Here is a 24,802-nt window from a genome sequence, read left to right on the forward strand (position 1 = left end):
TAAGGAAAAGCACGATCAGCAGGTAAAGGATGTACCTCTTGCTGAGGGCCAGTTGGTGTACCTCCTTGACTACGGAGTAAGGGGTCGTCATAAGATTCATGATTTATGGAGTTCAGTTGTCTACCAGGTAGTGAGAGCCCCTCGAGAGGGAGGTGCCGTTTACACTATAGCGCCAGTGGGAAATCGGAATACAGTAAAAACTGTCCACCGCTCACAACTGAAGAGTCTGATCCAGAGGGGTCCCTCTGGCCCTGTGTTTCCCAGTGTCTCGAGTGATCCCTTTGTTCCTGTGGTATTGCAGGAAGAGGAGGAAGAGGAAGCGGACTTGGTGAGGGTGTGTCCTGAGAGTTTCTTGGGGGGTCCTGGTTGTGTAAGTCCAGTTTCATCCGAGCATGTTGCCCCCCCAATGGCAGCAGGGTCTTCATACCCGGTCCCCATAGGACGGGTGATTACCCCAGAGGGGAACAGTGGGGTTGAAATTAGTTTGGTGGCTGAATCCGCTGGGCCGGAAGATGGGCCTGGGGAGAGCGAGGTTGGTCTGCGAAGGACTGGAAGAGCGACTGCTGGTCGACACTCAAATCTCCATCATCTTCCTAGGCCCCTGTTGAATGGGGTGCCTTCAGTGTCCCATTCTGTAACCGGGGTGTTCAGACCCTGGACCTGAATACTATGGTTACTGGTTGTTAGTCCATTGTCAGGGCGACGATGCAAAGGGGAGGGGTAGATTGTAGTGAAGTGCTGCTCTTGGATGGCATCCTGTTTGCATGTGTTGACTCCGCCCTAGAGGCCCGTGGGTAATCAGCGTCTCATTTCATCTGGGTATATTAAGATGGCCGTTGTTGTTACCGGACATGGTGTCAATGTGCTGCGTGTTGTCTAGCGCGTCATTTTTCTGCTGTTGGTCTGGTGCGCCGGCTGGAGGTGAGTGTGACGGTCGTTTGAGATTATTGTGCGAACCTACCGGATTGTAAATGGTTAACGATGCAACTCTTGTTAGGTGCTGTGCGGTTTGTGGATAAGTGCAAGTTGGGCCGAGCGTTTACATTGATTGGTGAACGCGCGCCGTTTGCCGGATAGAAAAGCACGTCATACTACTACAATAATAGTTCCTGGTGTATTGCTGTTTGGCTTTCTGGTAGGTCTCCCCTGGCTCTTGTGGCCGTATTTATTTTAAGTAATGTATAGTCATGGGGTTATCTGTGTATTTCAGCTCGCCCTGGTCATATTTGTTCCTAATATCTTTACTTGGTGTTTATTGGTTTGGTTCAATGCTCTGCTGGCCGTGGCTCCCATGTGAGCACGCACAGCATTGTTGATGTAGCTGTTGTTAATATATCTTCGAGTGAGTTTTCTTTATTATTGTGATGATGTAAATTCATTTATTTAATTTGTTGGTTTCGATTTCTTTTGTTATTCTTTTGGGTTTGCCCTTATATTCTTTTTTTGTGTTATGAATAAGATTTACTTTTGATTAATTATTTTTGTGAGTGATCCTCAGCCTGTCAGAGGAAAGAGGGGGTTGTGAGTGTTAACCAGCCTGCGAAGTGGGGACAGGTTGGTGACTAAATCAAATTTATTGAAAACGTTCGATAGAAGCAGTGACGTTAAACAGGGAAAACACCGCAAAACATGACGATGTGTAACGTTACAGCCGACTGCCGACACAAGCTCTCACACAGATTTTTGAACGATATCATTGAGATCAGCGGGACTTTTGCCTTCAAAATCAGTCCTGGCATAACTTTACATTGCAGTCTGTTCTGTTTTTACCCGGAGAGATCGATAGAGGTCCGAGACTCTGCGTAAGCAGAATAAGGGATTTTTTCCGGTTGGTTTGAACCTGCTGGTGGTCGAGGAAGGAAATAAACATTAATTTGTGGTTTGAAAAACTATGAAATCTACAGGTATTTTAGTTTACACAGTTCGCAACAGATGCGGTTAGCTAGCTCTGACTACCAGTAATAATAGTACACGCTCTGACCATCCAATCAAAGGGCGTGGGAATGCCTACGTTATTGTACGCCTGCTAGATGGCCCCGGTGCAATCAACTCGATATCTGATTGGCTGATTAAATCTGACCGATTATCTGATTGGTTAAAGCAACAGTTTCATTGCCATTCATTTAAGCTACAGGCGCCCGCACTATCGATTCTGAAGGCCTCGAAGCAGATATATTTGACCCTGGCAACACATGATGACTGAAATATGATTGGATAAAAGCAATAAAATAAATATACACTACTGGAAGCAGCGCAACCAAGAGAAACGCTAACGGACTATTGGGAATAATTTAATACTCATTCATAAAAAATATATATTAAAGTGCAAGTCAGTGATTCTCATAGTGTTAAGGCCAGCAGAGAAGGCCTTGCTGGCCCTGATGGCCCACCACTGATACTAATATACATATACTATTCATACCATTGGTTTCTCAGTCATAATATGGAAATATGATTCACTTGTCAGCTAAGATATTGAGAAGATTAAACTTTGCTGTGTGTTAGAGGCATTCTGAGGGTTTGAAACGTATTTACTGTTAACTCACCTGTTTCACTCAGGCTAGAGCTGGACGGGGTGGAGGCCAACATCTCTCTGCTCCCATCTGCACTGTTCTGAATCCCGCTGTCTTTACTCCTCACTGCCATTACAACAATACAGTCAAAACATGCATGAGCCATGAGAATAGTGCAGCAATATACCCTGCCATGCCATAGTGTTGTTACACAATGTAAAGACAGCGGTGGGGAATATAAAAGAAACTTAAACTTAGAGACACACAGCATTGATTCATGGATCATGGCACTTACAGCTTTGCAGCTTTGAGGATGTATCAAAGTAGGAAAAAAGAGAATCAAGCTCATCGGGGCAGAACAGCGAATCACGTCGTACCTCCTGACCACTAAAGGAAGCTGTTCACAGTGGAAGGGAAAACAAAAAAGCATTAGTTTTCAGTCAAGATAAACCCCACCTGGCTGAAAGATACAACTGATTCCAGCCAGTATCCTGTCTTTGATCTGCAGTCTCCCAGCATTCACCTGAGGTACTGGAGGCAGTTCGGAGTTTGGGTGTGGGAGGGGGAGGCCGCGGGGGAAGAAAATCCATGTTTCCCTTTATACGTTTGTCAAGTTTTCTAAACGTCATGATCTTTTCCTTCTGCTCCTGGGCTGTAGGTTTCAGGACAAACCTCTTTTCTACATACTTGGCACGGATGAAGGCTTCAATCTCCTGTCTTGGATTGCACAGACAGAAATGCAAACAAGTATTAAGAATATTTAAGAATATGTGGGACAATGGCATACAGTTACAAACTTCTCAGCAAATTTAAGATGTCTGTCAATATTCTGCAGAAGGGCAGGATATCTCTGTACAGTTGTTGCACATATGCCAAGGTAATCGATCAGCCACTGAATATGCCATCCAATTTAGATCACTAGCAGCCCACAGTGGGAGGAATGTTGTGGCCCTTAAAACAAGTGGAGTTAGCATTTAAAAATGAAACCATGGACCTATCACAGTTTTTCACCATGGCTATTAAGTTAGATAATCTAATTCGTAACAACCTCCACTCCAAACAAACCAAAATTGCTCCTGTTCCAGCTGAAGCTGCTGCTCTCTCCATGCCCCAGTCCACAGAACCCATGCAAATCAGCTATACCAGTGTCACCAGAAGAACAACATCATCGTCTACAGGAGCATCTATGCTTTTACTGCGGCCAACCCAAACATCATAGCAATATCTGTCCCAACAAAGCCAACAACACCTCAAAGGAAAACAGTGAGAAATTAACATTTACTTAATGCCCTTCGCCAATATTTCACTCTATCCATCTCCATTGAGATTTCTAATAAAACACAATATGTTTCAGCGCTAGTGGAATCCTGGGGCTGCAGTCAATTTAATATATAACAATCTCATCCAGGAACTTAAGATCCCCACTCTGCCATGCATCCCTTCAATTAATATCACAGCAGTCGACAAAGAACACATAGGACCAGGCATATCACAACAGACTGTCCCAATAACTCTACAAGTTGGACAATATGATCCAATCGGAATGTTCCAATCCAATCTGACTTTGGAGTAATGCTGCCTGAATCATAATCTGTTCAGAGGAGAACTGGCCCCCCAACTGAGCCTGGTTTTTCTCTCCATTCTGTCACCCTGCTACCGTGACCTTTGGCTATTGGCTTGCTTAGTTGGAGACACTTAATATTTAACAATATTATTGATCTGCCTGAATTAACAGCAATATATGAGAACTGAACTGAGCTGGATGATGACATCACTGTTTTCTCCAGAGCGGCTATATATATAAATGAGCTAAATTACTTTTTACAACAACAATTATCCATCACTTTGTTGCATTATTTTTCCTGTTATCACTGTAAAGCTGATTTAAAACAATCTGTATTATAAAAAACGCTATATAAATAAGGGTGACTTGAGTTGACTTGAAAAGATCTCATTCTATTATCTCTTCTCCCAAGAACCAGGTCATTACTTTCCTGGAAGCAAGAACAGTAAAGCAGATGCTCTCGTCTAGAAGGTATGACCCTATATTTTTCCAAAATAACCAAGATTCCATTCTCGCCTCATCAGTGGTTGTAGCCCCCATACTAATAGATAGGACCAGGGCCTCTGAGGAATGTGTAGGGGACCCTACACCTATCTGTAGACTTTGTCACAGATCTACCTAATTCCAATTCCGTTTTTCTAAAGCTTGTCATCTCGTTCCACTGAATGGTCTTCCCACTGCCATGGAAACAGCCACTCCCTTGTTCCATCATGTCATCCACATCAAGGGTGTGGCAGGAATTTTGCAAACCGTTGGACATTAATGTCAGTTTATCCTCAGACGACCACCCAAAGGCTAATGGACAAGTGGAGAGATTGAACCAGGAGATTGAACATTACCTCAGGTCATATTGTAGTCAGGAACAACAGAGGTGAAGTGAATTCTTCCATGCGGTGAATATTTGCTAATCCATTTATCCACAGGACTCACCCCCTTTCAATGTGTTGGGTTATCAACCTCTGTTCCCTTGGTCTGGTGAACCATCTGAGAATGTGCCATTCGTTCTCAAAGAATCAAAGCGAACCATCCCCGGCTACCTGGGGCTCTGTAACATCTGCTCCATCCAACCACCAGAGGAAGCCCTCACCACTGACCACACTCCATTTCTTCTACAGTTACTTCCTGCTTGTTAGGTATAAAGAGACATGTTTTCCTTTAACACTTTGCAAAGTTTCTTTTGCCTGTTTCTCGGCTATCATGTTTATTGGATTACTTTTTTGTTGCTGCTGTGATTTCCTCTTTGGACTGTCTATTTTGTTCACTGAACCTAGCCTGTATATCTTTGACCATCTCTTTGCCGTTGATTTGGATTTATTACTTAATAATTCAATACAACTTCTGCAAATGGATTCAAAACCAAAACCAAGCCTGAGTCCGTTACAGCTGTATAGCAACCAGTCATGTCTTTTATTGAAAATGACCTCAGACTCAGAGGACTACAGTTTTATTATTACTGTAATATTGTTGCAGTGTTTATCTTGTGGTTCACATCTATCAGACCTTCAGTCAAAATAAGGAGTGGGTGGGAATACCTGGGGTCTCCAGGCTGAGGTTTCTTTCCGCCAATCTCTTCTCTACGAGCTTCGTAGATCTGATTAATGACACAATTTCCCAGCTTGCACATCAACTGCAAACATAAAAAAACATAAAGTGAAAAGACTGCTGAACATATTGCACAAATAAAGAACAAAAGGGTATGAACATTTACCTTAAGCAACTCTGGCTCCCATGAATCAAGTGTGAGGGATCGCACCTTTGAATTGTGAACTCCTAAACTCCTGAGAAGAAAATATGGGGAATAAAATACAAGCGATCCACAAAATAAGTGGAAAGTTGTGAATGAATTTGTGAGGAAGTAAAACACATTTAGTTTTTTTTAAGAAAACCTATAATTGGTGCATGCCATTACATTACAGTCTTCAGTTTCACACAATCCTTCAGTAATCATTCTAATGTTAAATTGATTAAAAGTGACAGTCAAGACATTTATAATGTTACAAAGGATTTATATTTCAAATAAATGCTGTTCTTTTGAACTTTCTATTCATTAAGGAATCCTGAAAAATCCTGCCACAAAATTCTAATATGCTGATTTGGTGGTAAATTATTATAAATTATTATTGGTGCTCAATTATTAAAAATGGTTCTTATTATTATATGTGTTGACATATATATATGACGTATATATGTTAATAAATATGTTTTTATTTAAAGTCTATAAAGCTCAAAAGAACAGCATTTATTTGAAATATAAGTCTTTTGTAACATTACACGTCTTTACTGTCACTTTTGATCAATTTAAAGCATCTTTTTGTCACAGTTATGTTTTGTTAGTTTTGTTTTTCATGGACTTTCAGCTTGTTTTCATTTGTCACGTGTCTTCCTTGTTCAGTTTTCCTGCTCCTCATTTGTGTTTTTGGTTTCAGCTGTGTGGTCATACTGTAAATTATGCTGTGTGTAATTAATTAGTGTTGTTTGTGTTTGCTATATAAGTTGAACCCTCATTCATTTTCTGTATGGTCACGTCACGCTGTGTGTTACTCTGCCCTTATTGAATTATCTTGACTGTATGGATTTATTAAACTTCGTGTTTATATTTTGAGTCTTCAACTGTCTGCCTGCTAGGCACACACCCTGTGTTGTGACACTTTCCTGATTATAAGTATTATTTTTATTTTTTCATACATACTTCTAACTTTTGAGTGGTAGTATATCACGGTTTACAAAACATGAAGCAGCAAAAGCGATTTTCAATATTAATAATAAAAATAAATGTTTCTTGAGCACCAAATCAGCATATTATGAAGGATCATGTGACACTGAATATTTTAAAATATATTGAAATAGAAAAGCGTTCTTTACAAATTTGTTCGTATGGTGCAATGACATTCATATATTTTTAAATGTCTATTAAATTTCCTTAACCTTAAAAAAGAGAGAGACGAGCAATTACCTTAAGTTAGTTAACTTTTGAACAGCAGTAAGCAGTGTTGTATTCCAAACTAAGACCACTTTAAGACAATTGTACAGTAGTCTTAACTTTAGTGGACCAACTTTATGCAGACCTCACTGTGACAGTACCTGTGAATGCCTGAGCACTCAATACAGAGCGTGATGCCAAGGTTGATGCTTGCCCAGCGAGGATCACTCTGGCCACAGTCACAGCAGAACTCATTCCCAGTGATGGCCAGCACCCTCTGTAGAGCACTCTCGCCTTTAACCAGCTTCACCAACTCACAGCCTGAGTCTAGACTGCCCATAGATGCTGATGACTGCCTGTCCAGGCTCTACAACATGTGAAATATATTCATTTTAGATGTAAAGTACATTACAGTGGTCTAGTAGTAGTGGTCAGATATAGGTTATTCAACAGCATACAATCTTATCTTATTGAAAGGGTTCTAATTTCCTGACAGACATGGCAAGGTTAACTTTCAATTAACTTTCTATACACCCTTTCACATTACTCTGTTTAAAAAAAAACCCAGCCTAAGATGGTTTGCTGGTCAGGCTTGTCTTTTGGTTGGTTTTAGAGGGGATTTGGTTATTTATTCACTGGTTACCTATTTGCTGGAAAAAACAGCTGATGACCCAGTTAAACTGCCTTGGCCAGGTTGAAAGAAAAGTTAGGCTGAGGACCAACTTAGTCAGGAGTGAAAACCTGAATAATCTTTTGAGATAAACTCTGCTCTGTACCATAAAATAACCATGTTGGGTATCCATTACGTAAGGGATAATGTAAAGTCAGTTGTTTGTTAGCATATTATTAAAAGGCTCTCTGCAATACTTGATTCTGACTGTCAATCACAGTATTTGGTGATCAACATTTCCTAGCATTCAATATCCATGACAGCCTTTTGTATTTTAAAAAAAAGAGAGTGTAATAAGTAAAATAATGTACAGGTCATTATTTGTTAGGTTAGAATTAAGAAAACTGGGTGAGGACTCAAATGCAGAAAGAATAAAGATTTATTGTAAAAAAGGAAACAAAGTAAAGCAAAAACCCACAAGGGGGAAAACCATAATATAAAACATAACCACAACTTCAAAACCAAACATACCAGAAGGTCACGGGAAAAGCAGGAGATGTAAACAAGACAACGATCCGACACAGACTGCAAACACAAGGAACTTATAAAAGGGACAAATCAGGCAGGTGATGAGGGAACAACAGGTGGGGCAAATTAAACCAATCATGAGATAACAAGGAGGGTTGGGATCGAGACAGAGACAGGAACACAAAAACCCACATGTGCTACACGAGACAGGACAGGCATGTGACATTATTGCTAAATAAACTGAAGCCCCTGTCAGGGTTTATTTTTTGCAGTAATGAAAGGCTGACCATCAATTTTCTGTTAGATAAATCGATACAGGGTGAACTGGACCCTAAAGAATCTGCATCCCAAGTTACAGTGTTTCTAAATACTAGTTAGCTTTTATATTTATTTATTGTTTCACTACAGTGTAACATGCCTTCCTCTATTTAAGTTCTCTCTTACCCAGCTCTTTGTATCTCTTACTGGTTTGCTGTTCCTCCAACCAATGTTTTCATTTTTTACTTTAAATGTCATATGATGATATTTTAAAGGTTCATTAGGTTCTTAGTGGGAGAGTGTACTGGTATTGTTTGTAGCCCATTTGTCTTCAGGTATAAAGTTCAGTCTCTGTGTTAAGATTATTTGAAGACTGATATGAATGATAGCATTGCTGCAGAAGAACGTACTCGGTTACTAACATAACCTCGATTCCCTGAGAGTAGGGAACGAGTATTGCACAGCTATACGCAGTGGGGAAACTCCTTTCCTCAGATTATTGAAGCTTGAATGTAAAACGCATTCAGCTACACAGCGAGCACAGTGAGTGACTGGTTTACTCATTGGCTGTGCTGCAGCAACTGCACATCCAATGGCGCAGGCAAATGTAACTGCAATGAACTTAAATGAAAAAATAAGTACAATGTATTGCAAAACACTTTTGCTGATATTGAGGTGGGATATGGGTAATGTTAGGGACAGGTTTAATGGTATGGTTAGGTTTAAGGGTGGGCTAAGGTATAAGGGAAGAGTCAAAAGTGTAATTATAGCTGTAATTACAGAAATGCAGTTATTTTTTTTTTCTTACATAAAAGTACAATGTAAAACAATTATGTACACAATAAGTGTATTGCATCAATTGATTAATTTAAATGTTAGTACATAGTAGTTAAAGACACTTAGGGCCAGATTTACTAAACAGCTTGTGCCATCACAAACCCTATTTTGTCATTAAAAAACTACTGCCAGGATTTACTAAAAACGAGCAGTGAAAAAGTTTGCGCTAGTTTGCGCTAGTCGATTTACTGGTATTTGCGCCATTATTTAACACCCGAAAATAAGCATGTCTTAAACCAGACGCTAATTTGCGCTGCTCTTGGTGGATTGCGTTGGTCATTATGGAAATGATCCTTCATTTGTCATCATGTGCAGAACTTTCCACTCCCACTGCTGGTTTTGTGCTACTTTTAAATTGTTGCTGTTGGTGGATTTTTTCCCCTGGTAGTTAGTGGTTTGACATAGTGCATAAATTGTATTTGACTGAAATGAGTGTATTGTAATATTTCACTCATTGTATATTCTACCAATGATACAACTGTGATAGATGATGAGTTTTGTGAGGGAGGGGAACTGCCTTTGAGCTCCATTTTTAACACATTATAATTTTGAATATATTATGATGTTTATGATTGCTAATATAGTGATTTAAAATAAATGTTGAAATTGTGTATAATGCATAATACTTACTGTAAAAAAATATTTTAGGTATGGAAAGGTCATATCTTGAGTTTTGATAATTGGGATAGGGTCAATGGTCATTGGGATATTTTTGATCAGTAATTTGACTAGTTTTGTTTAGGAGACCTGGCAACCTTGGTAGGTGTCACTGGTAACACAGTGTTCTACAGTGTTTGGCCATACACTGAGTAATAAATCATGTACTTGCTCACCATGGCATCGCCCCCACTGTCATTTTGACATTTTATACAAATAAAAACTATTTAGTTCAGGTGAACAACGGATTCTAAAACTATAAACATCTGCAAACAACACTCATCAACATCAGTTTTGGTAAACGGAAGCTCAAGCACGTTTGCTTGACATGTGAGAACCAATGAGGTTTATTCTTGTGTGTTACGCAGCATATATGAGCTTCCTCAAGAACCAATGAGGTTCATTCTTGTGTGTTACGCAGGTTTGGTTGAGTTTCTGTTTATGTTCGCTGATCATTGTTTATATGTGACTAAAAAGCCTAAATTCAATCTGTTCATCATACAAAGTGATTGTGTGTCCATAAAATTTGGACTAAACCGCTCAATTCACAAGGATTAGTTTTACAATCTCTTTAAGAACTTTTTGAAGCGTCAAAGTGGTAGTTGCGTAGCTGTCAATGGAGGAACAGAAATTTCTCAAATTTCATTAAAAATATCTTTATTTGTGTTTTGAAGATGAACGAAAGTCTTAAAGGTTTGGAAGGACTTGAGGGTGAGTAATTGATGACATAATTTTCTTTTTTGGTTGAACTATCCCTTTAACTCAATGTAACTGTCACAGAGTCAGTCACATCCCCAGCACCAGAATTCCCCACTCCACCCACTCGTTCACAATCACCCGAATTCTGATCAGCAACACCTGCACCAGCTCATCAGGCACTCACTATGTAAGCAGTCACTTCTCCGTTCACCTTTGTCTGGTCTTGTTGTTCCAAACAGAGCTACTTGCCTAACTACCTACCTAAGATATTACCAGTGCAATCTGATCTTCAGTTCTCTTCAGTCATCTTCCGTCTCCAGCCTTCCAGTTTACTTCAATCTGCACTTACAAAGATAGGAAAAGTAGAATGATTTCTCTGTTGACACAGGACAAGCTTTGCAGTGGGCAAGATCCATTTGGGACGCGAATGGTGCCGTTATCCACTCGCTGACGGCTTTCACAACCCACTTCAAAGAAGTCTACGATCAAACTGCCAGGTCACACTCTGCATGATTAAGTATATTTATTACTTCAAGGGAGATCCACCATTACCGTATATGCACTCCAATTTCGTACACTAGCTACCATCAGCGGTTGGAACGAAATCGCTTAGATCACAGGCTACCATCAAGGTCTGAATTCTGACATCCATCAACAGTGTTAAGTATGATGATGTCATAGGTCAGCCATTGTTTCAGTCAGCATTCCATCCGAATCTCCCGATGTCTCACTGCCTGCACGCTCGATCAGCCTGCTCTGCATCCTCCATCCGCCTCACCATCTTTCGCACCCCCAACACCTGAACCCATGCTGATCAACTGGCCAAATACGGAGCGTCAACAAATAATCGGCTTTGTTTGTACTGTTGGGCAGAAGGACCAGTCCGACCACCACACTCAGCGGTGAATACTATCCAACTACCTCCTATTACACCCTAGACAATGTCATCGTAATGACTCCCTGTCATTCTGTTGCAGTGAAAGCCCTCATTGACTCGGGATCGGCAGGCAACTTCATCTACCTTGACCTTCTCTGCAAGCTCCAACTACAGAAAATAACCTGCTCAGAAGGTCTAAACATCCACTCGATCTAGGGGAAAACCAGTTGACTGTGGTTACATTCGACACTGCACCCCCACTTTGATGCTCCGCATTGGATGCCTCCATCAGGAACATATTTCATTCATGATGCTGGAGGGTTCCACGGCTGATGTTACCAGCCCATGGATGTTACAACACTATCCTACTATCCTCTATCCTCCAGTGGATGCAGACGGGGAACACATCTATAAAGTTAGCACTATCCTGGACTCCCAACGATGGGGCGGCCGCCTGGAATACCTCGATTGGGAGGGTCTTTCCTTGGTCTTCCCAAGATCTTTCCTTGGGCCGTGATTTGGATGGTTGGTATGGAACTCAGTTAACAGAGATGGGTCCAGAATGTCGTCACGAGCGATCGTGACGACATTCTGGACCCATCTCTGTTGACTGAAACCTACAGACTCAATCAAGATATTGCAAAGATGAGTGACTCCGATAACGGAACACGTCAGTCTCAGATACAGACAAGGTCTAGAGACTCCTCTTCTCTCAAGTCGTTCACAGAGCCTCAACTCGGACATCTGTCAGCACCGCTGCAACGAGGGCAAGGGCCAAGGCAGAAGCAGCAAAAATAAAGGTGTCTTATGCAGAGAAGGAGGCAGCCATCATGAAAGAAAAGGTAACCATAGAGGCCAATCTTCATGTGTTGCAGCAAGAGAAGGAAGCTGCAGCAGCATCAAAAGAGGCAGCAATATATGAAGAGGTAGCAGCAGCTGAACAACCCTCTTGGGGAGTTTCAGGATTTTACTTTTGACCAGGAGCTTCAGGAGCTTTATGATGGTACGCCACAGAAGCCAATCCAACAGTTCAAAACCCTAAGTCTCACATGCAATATCAACGGGGCACAAAATACAGTGAATAGACCACTTAAGGAGGAAGAAAATTACAAACCCATTGCAGAGGAGCGCTACGCACCTCCACCTACCCATAAGGCTCCTTATATCCCAAACAAATATCCAGCCGCTACCTTTGGAAGAGATGTATGGAAGCCCAGAGGTTATTGAAAATGCCCTACTGAGAAGACTAGAGACCTTCCCAGTCATCTCTAACAGAGACATACACAAGCTTGTGGAATTAGGTGACTTGCTAAGAGAGCTAGAAGCTGCTAAAGCGGAGGGATACTTGCCTGGACTCGCATATCTAGACACATCAAGGGGTGTTAATCTAATAGTGGAGAAGCTTCCTTTCTCTCTGCTGGATAGGGCAGGGATCCAAATACAAGGAGGATTTTCATGTCCCCTTCCCACCATTCAGCTTTTTTGTCAACTTCGTATGTTCCCAGGCAAAGACCCGTAACAACCCCAGTTTTGCATTTAGTCTCTCTTCTACCCCAAGCCACGCCAAAGTCAAAAGGTCACCAAAATACCTCCCCAGTACAACAGTAGCCACGTTTCCATTACAGATTTGCGCAAATGTTTTGCGCTTTTATCTAAATATCGATACAAAACTATTGCGAAATGACGGCGTTTCCATTAACCGATGTTATGCGACTAAAACGTCCTTTTTTCTCTCGCGATAAAGTCATTCTAAAAATCACGGCAGCGGACGTTGGTTTATATAATCTCACAGCCACCGCATTAGACATTATTATTATTATTAATGGAAGGAGACGTACGTGTTATCCAAGCATTAATGGCAGGGAAAGACCCTTATATTCCAAACGAAATATAAGGAGTTTCTGGGTGTTTCACCCTCATTTCTGCGCTGAGGTTTTGATTGTGGCATTTCTTTGAAGTTTAGAATCCAGTATTCCTAGGCTAATTATTGTTTCTTTTATGAATTTAATAAAGAACTCTGTCTCCTATTCCAAACGATCCATGTAGGCTACTTTTGTGTCCATTCGTTTTTTCCTTTTTAAACCCGTAATTGAAAAACGAAAAATAAACGGTTGTCTTTTTAAAACGCAAAGTTGAACACCACAATTTTAATTTAAACTGGCTACACCAACTGCTGCGCAAAAAAGTAAATATCGACGAATTTTCAGATGTTTGTTTAATGACTTTTTTCCCCTTTATTAAACATGTAAAATATTCACAAATTAATATGGAAAACTTGTCGATTTTACTGGTTTTCTAAGGCCAAATTAGAACCTGGAATTGACATTTTCCCGCAGTGCTGAATAAGAAGAGCCATTAATATTATTAAACTATTGTTTTCTAACTCGGCTAAAAACATCTCCATCTCCGCTGTTAAGCAGATGCTCTTTTAGAGAGAAATGCACCTTTCATACGGATTACTTAATCAGAACAAAATGTATTAGCTTTCGATTCGAATTTGTTCGTTTTAAAGTGTACAATTCAAGCTTTAGCCTACATAGGCTATATTTTGTTTCAGTTCTCGCGCTCCAGTTCACGGAGATCATGAAAACGCGCCTGATTGTTTTATTTTATTTTACAAAAGCACAACATTTTCTTGTTATTGTTTACACAAATAAAAGTAGTTACAAATAATGTATTATTATTTTCTGTATGACCAGAAATTATAGAGTAGGCTATATTAAGTTGTTTCACTGTTAATAGGAAAATGCAAGTGTTCACGCCCGCGCCTCCGTGCCATGTAGTGCGCGCTCCACACTCCACACATAGCCTACCCTTAGATATGCGTCAAAATATTGTGTTTATTTGTGATAATCTCAGCTCTGTATTATTATTGTCTAACCCGTATTATGAATGACATTTGACGAATTGCTTTGTTCCTTTTTTGGATAAAAGCGTCATCTAAATATGTAGCCTAGTAAATGTTATAATAATGATGATAATTATTATTATTTGCGTACACGGACCCCAAACACAGCGCGTCCTCTAAGTCAGGTGACTGTAAATGCGCAAAAACTGTTTCCATTGCAGTTTTGCGAAATATTCCTTTTTCGAATTGGCTGAAAAACCTCCTCATGCGAGCGTAAAAACTTGTTTGCGATAAACGAGAGTTTTTGCGAAATTGACGTGTTTCCATTGAGCGTATTTTCAATTCGCAATTTCAATTTGCGCAATTTGAAGGGTAATGGAAACGCGGCTACTGACAGTCAGAAAAACGGCAGTCACTGCTACAACTACCTCTCCACAGGCTAAAGCAGCTGCCAAGGATGAACCGGATAAGCAGTGTCCCATACATAATAAACCACACCGGCTATCAAAATGTCGTGGTTTCGAGGGAAAGATCTTGATGAGGAGAAGGAGAAGGAGAATTCAAACCGTTTTCGATGTTGTGCTAGCACCAAGCATATGCAGGACCACACTTAAATGTAATGAGTGTGAAAGCGACAGACACATATCGGCGATGCATCCTTGGTCGCTTGGTGAGCAGCTGCAGCATGCTGCTGAGGACGAGCAAAGCAGAGAATGTGAACAACGAACACCTCCTACAGTCATGTCCAAGTGTACAGAAATATGATTTCTGTCGTCAGGTAGCTCCACCAAACCAACACAGTGGCAGTACGTGCAAACCGATGAGAACACTACAGACCATGGAACCAGGCCGATTCCAGCGGCTTACTTCTCCTCATCCAGTTGGTTAATTGGCCCTCAATTTCTCTGCCAGCCGAACACGTCAAGAGGATGAGGCAGAATCGTTTGAGCTAGTGCAGCCAGATTCAGACAAAGACATTCGGCCTGAAGTCTCTCTTGCAACCAAAGTTACAGAGCAGTCTCTTGGATCACAAAGATTCAAAAACTTCTCTACCTGGAAGAGTCTAGTAAGAGGCATGACAAGTCTCATTCATATAGCAAAGTCATTCTCCGGTGAGATTAAGAATGATGAATGTAAGGGATGGCATCAATGTCGGCAGCCACTCAGCACAGAGCGCTGTCAAGCCAAGACAAATATTCTCAAGGCAGTGCAAGAGGATGTGTATCAGGAGGAGCTAAAATGTCTAACTCAGGGCATCGCAGTTCACCACAAAGGCCCTCTTGAAAGTTGGATCCTTTCCTTGATGAGAATTAACTGCTTAGAGTGGGAGGTCGGATACACAAACCAGATCTGGAAGATCAAGAGAAACACCCACTAATCCTTCCAGCTGGACATCATGTAACCACTCTCTTAGTCAGGCACTATCATGATAAAGTGCCACACCAAGGTCGCCACTTTACAGAGGGTGCACTACGTGCCGCTGGAGTCGATGGGCAAGCCTTAAGTTCAAAAGATGTCTGATCTGCCCACTGACAGGTTGGCTATGGACCCGCCTTTCACCCATGTAGGACTTGATGTTTTTGGTCCATGGAATGTTGAAACCCGGCGGACACGAGGTGGTGCTGCTGAGAGCAAAAAGTGGGCTGTCATTTTCAGTTGCCTAAGTACGAGAGCCGTCCACCTGGAAGTCATTGAGTCTATGACGACCTCAAGCTTCATCAACGCCTTTAGGCGCTTCCTGTCCATACGGGGACCTGTCAGACACCTCAGGTCAGATAGAGGCACCAATTTTATTGGTGCATGCAGAGAGCTTCAGAATAACACTGGCGACCTCAGGGTCAAGAACTACTTGCAAGACCAGGGCTGTACATGGACCTTTAATGCACCTCATTCTTCACACATGGGAGGAGCTTGGGAGAGATTGATAGGAGTGGTTAGACGGATTCTAGATGCGCTGCTGGCGAAGGATGGAGCTACCAGACTTACCATGAAGTCCTAACAACCTTGATGGCTGAGGTTATGGCCATTATGAATTCCAGACTTCCACGTTACTAACCCAAAAGGCAAGTGTTACTCCCGCTCCCCCAGGGGATTTCAAATTGGACCACCTATGCAAGGGACAGTGGCGCCAGGTCCAGAGCTTGGCGGACTCCTTCTGGAAAAGGTGGAGGCTGGTGTACTTAGCAACTCTTCAGCCTCGGAGAAAGTGAACCAAGGAGAAGCATAATCTCCAGGACGGTGACGTTGTACTGATAAAGGACGTTCAAGCAAGACGCAATCAGTGGCCTCTCGGATTGATAGTTGAGGCCATTCCCAGCTCAAGCAGAGCTGGGAATGCAGAACAACAGAATCCGCAAGGTTGTGGTGAAGACCTTTAGCCAAGGGACAATTAAGGAGTATCTTAGGCCAATTAGTGATGTTGTGTTACTGATACCATAAAGAAAAGAGTAGATGTTGTGCCATCTGGTGGTATTTGGAGTCATTGCACTTGTAAGGAGATCGTCAACAGGTGCAGACTGAATGCTCCACCACCAGCGTTATTTGTCTATCCTTGGAATAGATTCATTAGTGAGTATGGTCGCTCAGTCGTTTAAGTAGTTAAAACATGTGTAGACGTTCTACTACTGTTGTTTAAAAGCATTTATTTTCAGTGAAAATCGGGTTAATGCTAATCGTGATGCTAACCGCTAGCATGGATTTAGCTGGGCTATATATACACAGTTAGCAGGCTGTTAAGGCTAATTTATGATTATTTATTTGCCTGTGTTTTTATTTAGCCCATTTACTTATGTTCTTTGAGTGAATCATATTGTAATATGTGCTGTGGTTATTATATTTATGTTGATGTTGCACTGTATTATTTGACTATTTGACTGTAACATAGTGTTTATTTTATACTGCATTGCAGTTTTACAAAAAAGAAAACAACCAAGATTTCAGTAAAGAAAACACTTAACCTGGAGTCAAGCCTACTGAGTCTTATTGTTGATGTTCGCTATCTGTCTAACAATACAGTGATGTATCTGCCAGGACAGAATAATTGGGTTGTAGCTTGTTGTCTAGGTTACTGTGATTGTAAATAGGTGTTGTTTGTGTTTTAACAACGTTTAGCTCACGAATATGCGGGAACTTCGAATAGCATTTGTGAATATAAGCCTATTGCCAACTTCAATGAACTCCTTGTGTTATGCACTGACCGCATTTCTTTATATTTGAGTCCAAGTTCAAAAACTATGAAATGCTCCATTAACGTATGGAGCTCTGAAGCACTGCCAGCGGTGTGTCCGAGCTCACAACAGGTTCTGCGTGGGAACACAAATATTTTTGCGAGGGAACGCAAAAGTTTTGTGTGGGAGTGCAAATATCTTTGCGAGGGAACACAAACGTTTTGCGAGGGAACGCAAACATTTTGCGAGGGAACGCAAACATTTTGCGAGGGAACGCAAAGTTTCTCTGAGGAATGCAAAAGTTTTGCGAGGGAACGCAAAAGATTAAAAAATACATTTTTCCACCACCACGTCCCTTAGGGGCTCCGTAGTACGGGTAAGCCATGTAATGCCACTTATTTGACAACAATTGTAATTTCTTTCTCCCAACAAAATCAAAGTCAATATTTCAAGCTGCTGAATCTAAGACCAGTGACCAACTACTGAATTGAACTCCAAAAATCCACATATTACTAGATTAATTTTTGTAATCTACATGTGACGTCAACATTGCAGCAAGCTCGTAGGGGTTGAGGAAAAGAATATAACGTTGTAACAAGCTATTTTATGGATGTTAACTGTAATTAGGGCCCAAGCCTTGAAAAGGCGAAGGCCCTATTGTTTTCCAAAGGATTATTATTATTATTATTGTTCTTCAAGGGTTTGGGGGGCTTTTGGGGCCCTTAACATACTCAAAAACTAGGGCCGGACTGAAGCTGGTACCCGGGCGTGGCAGGGGGGCTCGACAGCGCCCCCTGGAACGGGGTCCGAAAACTTGGTCCATAAATCAAACACGCTTGCATGAAATAATATGAAACTCGGTACACTTATAGATCTCACCGGTTCATATATACTTCGTGCTCTGACTTTTTACCCCAGCCCAACAGGAAGTCGGCTATTTGGGGTAGTTAGAAAAACGCATTCAATGGAATTTAAAATACTCCTCCTAGACGATTCAACCAATCGCCACGAAACTCGGTGTGCATGAAGTCAAGACATTGAGGATGAAAAGTTGCGAGGGGATTTTTGATATCTCGAACGGTTTGGCCGTGGCGAGGAAACAAATTTATGGCGAATATTGGAAACAGGAAGTGTGTTATAACATCCTCATACATTAACTGATCTTGATGAAACTTCAGCAGTGTGTTCGCTGTAAGAGGCCGATCACATGGATGTGACTATTGTGAGTCAATGTTATAGCGCCACCAACTGGCAGCAGGAAGTGTGTCACTTTCAAAATGCTTTGAATTCACCCTCTTATTTTTACCCGATTTGCTTCAAACTTCATCTGTATAATGTAAACACACGACAGATGTAGACCTGTGAAAGGATTATTGATATCTTTAATACTGTAGCCATGGCAACGCTTTAAACTTTTATATTCTTTTTGGATGCATTTGAGGCTCTTAACATGCTTCAAATTGCAAGAAACTCAACATGCATATCACATTTATTGCCTAGTACACTTGTGCGAAGTTTCAGAAACGGGCGTGGTAAGGGGCTCAGTAGCGCCACCTTTAGTAAAAAATGGGGTATTAGTTTTACCTATAGTAACCAAACTCGGTACGTATATTCTTCTCTTCGATCCGGACAACTTTCTAATTTACAGTCATTAGCTCCGACCAACAAGAAGTCAGATATTTTGGTTTGAATGTGAGTTTTGGTATATTTTAGACTCCGAGTTTTTAGCGGTGGTTTATTTTATTCACACCAAACTTTTTCAACATGATGAAAATACATTAAAGATGCTAAATTGTGAACGGATATTAAATATCTCAAACGGTTTTGCTATGGCGAGGGATTAAAGTAATGTCCAAAAAAGGAAACACTAAAAGCCTCATATCTTCTAAAAAATGTATTATACACCATTTATTTCTATATAAAAGTATACAAATATCAGAACTAAACCCATTTTGTTCTTTTATTTCAATTTAAGAATTATGTATAAGTTAAAAAACAGCCAGAATGCACTTTTTAGTCAAAAAATAAGTCATACATAGGGCAATACTGCCCTCTTGTGGTCAAAATCGGGTAGGCCCATTGTATATTGTCTCTATATAAATAGTGACTGTTAGAATATTTTCCTACCGGTTAATCGATGTGCAATTAAAGCGGGGGCTTTTAAATTGCTAACTTAAAAGCCAAAGTAAGTACTGGACGTCCAGTATGAATGAACTAAAACACATTCACTCTGTTCTGCTCGTTCCTCGCCGTGAACGCGTTATTGCCCGTGCAGCCGTGAGCATTTAGTTTAATTTTAAACATAGCGCCATTTCGGGGGTGGGATTGCTTGAATTGCGTGTTCAATAGCCTATTATTCTTAATCTTTTCAGTCAGCTTTTCACCCATGATTAATGAAATTGGACTCCTTGTGCTGATGTTTGCTGCGACTCATTCAGCTCACGATTTATTAAGCGGACACGTTCAGGTTTTAATAGGCTAGTGCCCACTATTTGAATATCTGTATATTGTAATATCTATACCTAGTCACACCCTACTCTTATTAAATGTATGCTTCATAGTTCATTTTTAATTTCTAAATTTGATCAATAAATTAAATTATTTAGAATAATAAGACACATATAGGACTGTTAAGATAGCAAACTGACATCGAATCAATGTGGAAACAACGTTTCTCGTGACATTGAAACAACATCGTTTTGCTCATCGAATTAACTATTTTCGCTGCTGAAACAGAACAAAAACAGTCAACATTGTTGTGTGTGTGTGTGTGTGTGTGTGTGTGTGTGATTTTGGTTGGGTGACATTTGTATGTTACAGTTTGACAAGAGTTTATAGTTTAACAAAATCACAATGTTGTGTTTTATTGCGAGTGTACACAAATATAAGGAAACACTTTGCAGTTTGAATGATGTCCTGTATGAACAAAATGACGGAGTATGTTTATGTCTCCATTTTTCGATCGATCCTCGTACACACACACACACACACACACTGCAATCTTGACATCGAAGCCACACACACAGACAGCCCCTCCTGTGTTTGTCTGTGTGGGGAGGGGGGCAGAAAGACTATTAAAAATAGGTATATTGTGCCATCTAGTGTTTTATACTATGTATAAATGTGTTTTTTTCTTTTAAACAAGTGTTTTAAAGTACACTAATTTCAATTAATTCAATGCTGCATTTTTATGTATATTTAAACATTATCAAAGACTACTTTCTGTCAAAGTTAGGATGTTATTTTTTTAGTTTCAAAAGTTATCTGTCTCTCTCTGTCGGTCATTCCCCTCCCCTATTCCTGTTTTTCATTGCACGCTTTTAAATATAAAAAAATCTTTCTGTTTTGATATATTTAAACTTTTTAAAAAATCTAGCAAAAAATGCGCCTTTTTGCACAACCCATTTTTTATTTTTATTTTTTCACTGTTCTAATCAGGCCAGGCAAGTCAAATGATCTGTCTTGTCCCTTAAAAAATTTAATATATATATATATACCACACTTCATATGAATTTTTGGTCTTGTGTACTTACAATGGCTGCTGATTTCATGTGTCCGTTAAGTCCATGAAACTGTAGGGTGTCTAATTTTTCATTTTAGGTTTCAGAACGGTGCTCACGCCCTCGTTGCGCACTTTTGCAGAACCCACACTGATGCAAGCTCTAAAGCGGAGATACGTTATTGCCCGTTGTGCACAAGAACCCTAAAGGCACCGGGGTGGCGGTTTATATATATATATATATATATATATATATATATATATATATATATATATATATATAAATATAGCTGCAAGCAGCGATGGAGGGCCCAAGCCGGTGGCACCGCCACCCTGGTGCCTTTAGTGCAACTAAAGGCACCGGGGTGGCGGTGCCACCGGCTTGGGCCCATAATCGCTGCTTGCAGCTATATTATTATTACTGAAATCTTATTAGTAATTAGTTACTGCAATATTACTGCAAAAAGTAATATTACAGTAACGTGTTATTAGTGATGCATTACTTTCCAATACTGTCTGGGAATTACCTATTGCTGTCTCCTGCTATATCAGTAGATTTTTTTGTTGCTTGAACTTTTTAATTAAATTCTGTCACATCTCAACATTTCCGAAGTGCATCTTTACTTTTGGGTTCATCATCTTCCAGTGGCTCGAAGAGTCTGACTCTCACACCATTGACCTGAATTCGAGTCCCAGCTCTGACAAGTACTAGATTAATGTGTGTTGATTTGACTCACAATAGTAATTTCTTCTCCATTCTCTCTGAAGGCCGTAGCAATGCTGTTCTGCACAGCTTTGATCCATGCTTGCCGCAGTTTCTCCGAGTCTGCCTGCATCATCCAGCTCCTGACACACAACAGGTCATGCAAGTCAAGCTTTCAATACAAAAAAGACTCATACTGCTACCCAGAGAAGACAGACTCAAACATACTTGGATGGGGACACCACTTCGAAACAGAAGCGTCTTTCCACATCCTCACAGTGTTTAACAGTGCAGAGTCTCAGATCTTCTACCACTACAGTGGGGTTATCCTGAAACATTTCAGAACATAACTGTAGAAAACCACTGTAGTTACAGTGCAACAACTTTAAGTCTTTACAACAGACTTACCCTGAATCTCTTTTGATAAACCAGCTGACTGTTTTGAATAGAAAACCATCGTCTGTTAGGGGAAGAAAATAACTGGATTCAGCCACAGATGAAAGGTTTTATGAGAGAGTATTTGTGGACAGTAGAAAGTAAAAAGTGTTTAAGATGGTTTTGGAGATCCAGGATGTGTGGCAAATGATTTAAAACTAGAGAAGTATGCAATATGTTATCTGTCAGTAAGCCAAGAAACAAGATGAGGGCAAATAAAAAAATATTAAAAATGAAATCTATAAAAAAAGTTGCAGATGAGAAGTTAATTCTGAAATGAAATGTCAGCTTACTCCCAACACAAACAGTTCACTACCACAATGAAAAGCCACACCTGTTCCAGGTTTTGAAGGCATTGCTTGCTCTTTTGAAGAGATATCCCTCCATAGCTATTCCATTATCAGTGTCTACATTATATTCCAGTTTTGAGTCTTCGGTGGAGAAATCCTTGAACATCCACACAGAAAAGTAACAGTCAGTTAATTGGTATTATAGTTGCTCAAAATTTCAGGGAAAAAGTTACTGCATAAAAAAACACAAAATGAGAACATATTTGTGTCATATTTTACACTAAAATTAAATTTTAAAAATAGATAAAAAAATATATTTTAGGACCATTAAGATTTGTTTGCACTGTGAATTTGTGATTCTTATTTATTTATCCAATTTTAAAATAAATAAATAAAATAAATCATAAAAGCAATACAAAAAATAAATTCTTGATGTATAAATACTTTTTAAATACTCAAAAATATGAATAAATATTTTCACAATGTCAAAATTCTGAATGGTCCTAAAAAGGCTTAATTTTCTTTATGCAAAATAGAATTTCTTAGTATCTTGGGTGAAATATAATTTATGAGATCCAATGCTATTTGTTTAAAATTGCCTACAACAATTTAAGAGAAAGAATTTTCATAGAAGTTTTACCTGCAAAGCAGCCTGATAGTGTAGAAAGAAAAGATGAGTTAGATTTGTAGAGGAAGATACAGAAGAATTTTCTTAAAATATGTGTCTTCAATGGAATTAAAAATTAGTTTCTGCTCATATTTTACCATCTGTTGGATAGTTGAGTGTTTTTGCTCCATGTCTCTTTTTTCCTTTGCTGAATCCACCACCAGCTGATCCAACTGACAAACCAAACACCCAACAAAATGAGCTTCACATTTGAACACACATGAAAATACATGTGTACATTTCTAATTCATGCCTTTGTACCTGACCGCTGAGCTGCTTCATTAATGGTTGAAGCTGGCTAAAGAAATCATATCCTTGATGGAAAAATGTGAGGTTGGCATTCATATAGGACAGCATCTACAAATACAGATTATAAAGAATATATTAAATAATATAATCTGTAATTAAATTGTCCTCTGTAAATAATGCAGCTTAATTAACTTTAATTTGTAGTTCTTCAAAATCTTACAGATTTGAGGATTTCCAATCTTCTTTTGGACTGAAGTACATTTATCTGAAAAATAAGCAAAACAGGGATAAACAACAAATGGAAAGATGGTCGGAACACTTGTCGAATTGACAAAGCCTTGTCTGATTTAAGCCTATCTGTCCATCAAAATCCTATGATGACGTCCACACCTTTAACGGTGAGATCTTTGATAGCTGAACAGTCCTATCCTGGACCCACAAGCTCTATTGCAATTGGGACATATGTATGTGATGGTGGTGTGGTGGCAGCTATAGCTATAGCCATTTTTTTCTCCTGGCTCGCTTCTGCTGTCTTCTGGTTGTCCTCTCCATCTCTAGTGTACGAGCCCCATCTCTACACAGCTGTCACCAGATGGTACGGTCAGCTTATGTGGAAGTGCTCTAAGGACTTGATGTGACGGCTGTAGGTTACCCACGCTTCACAGCTATAGAGGAGGGTAGTGACACAGACCGATTGGTATACAGCGACCTTTGTGGAGGGATGAAGGTTATGAAAGACTCTACAACGAAGTCTCCCAAAGGTAGCTGATGCCGGTTTAATTCGGCTCTGGATTTCATTGTCGATGCCGCTATCCTCAGAGAGAAAACTCCCCAGATATTTGAAAGATGGCACTACTGACAACTGTTCATCTCCAACAGTAAAGGCAGGTAATGTGGGTGGGACATTGTAACTCCATTTCTGTCTTGGTGGTGTTGACAGTCCTTCTGTACCTGTCAGTCCACTGTCACAGCAAGGACAGTTTGAAGATCCTCCGGAGTATGGGCCACAAAAGCACAGTCGTCTGCATACTGCAGCTCCAGGACCTGCTCTCTACAGATTTTTGTGGTTTGCTGTAGCCTCCTAATATTAAAGAGGTTGCCATCCAATCTGAAATCCACTGCCACACCACTACTGTTTTCAATCTCATTGTGGAGAAGCTTGGTGACTCACAGGAGGAAGATGTTAAAGATCACTGGTGCTAGCACACACCTCTGCCTCACCCCTGTGCGTACAAGGAAGGGCTCGGACTCTTGTCCGCCTATGGTCACCGAGCAGTCATCCCATCATGGAATTGGCGGAGAATGTTAACAAACTTATTGGGACAGCCAAACCTCAGGAGGACATCCTATTAGAGCTCTCTTTGCACAGTATCGAATGCTTTCGAGAGATCGACAAAGGCCATAAACAGTGAACAGAGAGTGTCTTCTATCTTCTGATAGAGCATCACGGGCGTTTCGCGTCCTTTTGCTGCAGGAGCTGC

General features: G+C 40.3%; 1 protein-coding gene across 2 annotated transcripts in view; it reads right to left on the reverse strand.

The window, feature by feature from the left end:
• The window catches only part of acap2a (ArfGAP with coiled-coil, ankyrin repeat and PH domains 2a), a 60,272-nt gene that overhangs the window by 12,470 nt on the left and 23,000 nt on the right, over positions 1-24,802 (reverse strand). Inside the window, exons 7-20 of one of the 2 annotated variants that reach the window (XM_079614262.1) lie at positions 23,542-23,586; positions 23,334-23,429; positions 23,171-23,245; positions 22,450-22,562; positions 22,089-22,140; positions 21,909-22,009; positions 21,715-21,823; positions 8,139-8,192; positions 7,159-7,364; positions 5,786-5,855; positions 5,610-5,704; positions 3,037-3,230; positions 2,809-2,910; positions 2,547-2,639 (exon numbers count right to left, since the gene is read on the reverse strand). In XM_079614262.1, the coding sequence (XP_079470388.1) occupies positions 2,547-2,639; positions 2,809-2,910; positions 3,037-3,230; positions 5,610-5,704; positions 5,786-5,855; positions 7,159-7,364; positions 8,139-8,192; positions 21,715-21,823; positions 21,909-22,009; positions 22,089-22,140; positions 22,450-22,562; positions 23,171-23,245; positions 23,334-23,429; positions 23,542-23,586 (1,405 nt within the window). The remainder of the gene's footprint in view (positions 1-2,546; positions 2,640-2,808; positions 2,911-3,036; positions 3,231-5,609; positions 5,705-5,785; positions 5,856-7,158; positions 7,365-8,138; positions 8,193-21,714; positions 21,824-21,908; positions 22,010-22,088; positions 22,141-22,449; positions 22,563-23,170; positions 23,246-23,333; positions 23,430-23,541; positions 23,587-24,802) is intronic. The other variant, XM_079614263.1, reaches the window with a different exon arrangement.

This window comes from Phoxinus phoxinus, assembly GCF_949152265.1.
Source record: "Phoxinus phoxinus genome assembly, chromosome: 5".
NCBI classification, from domain to species: Eukaryota; Metazoa; Chordata; class Actinopteri; order Cypriniformes; family Leuciscidae; genus Phoxinus; species Phoxinus phoxinus.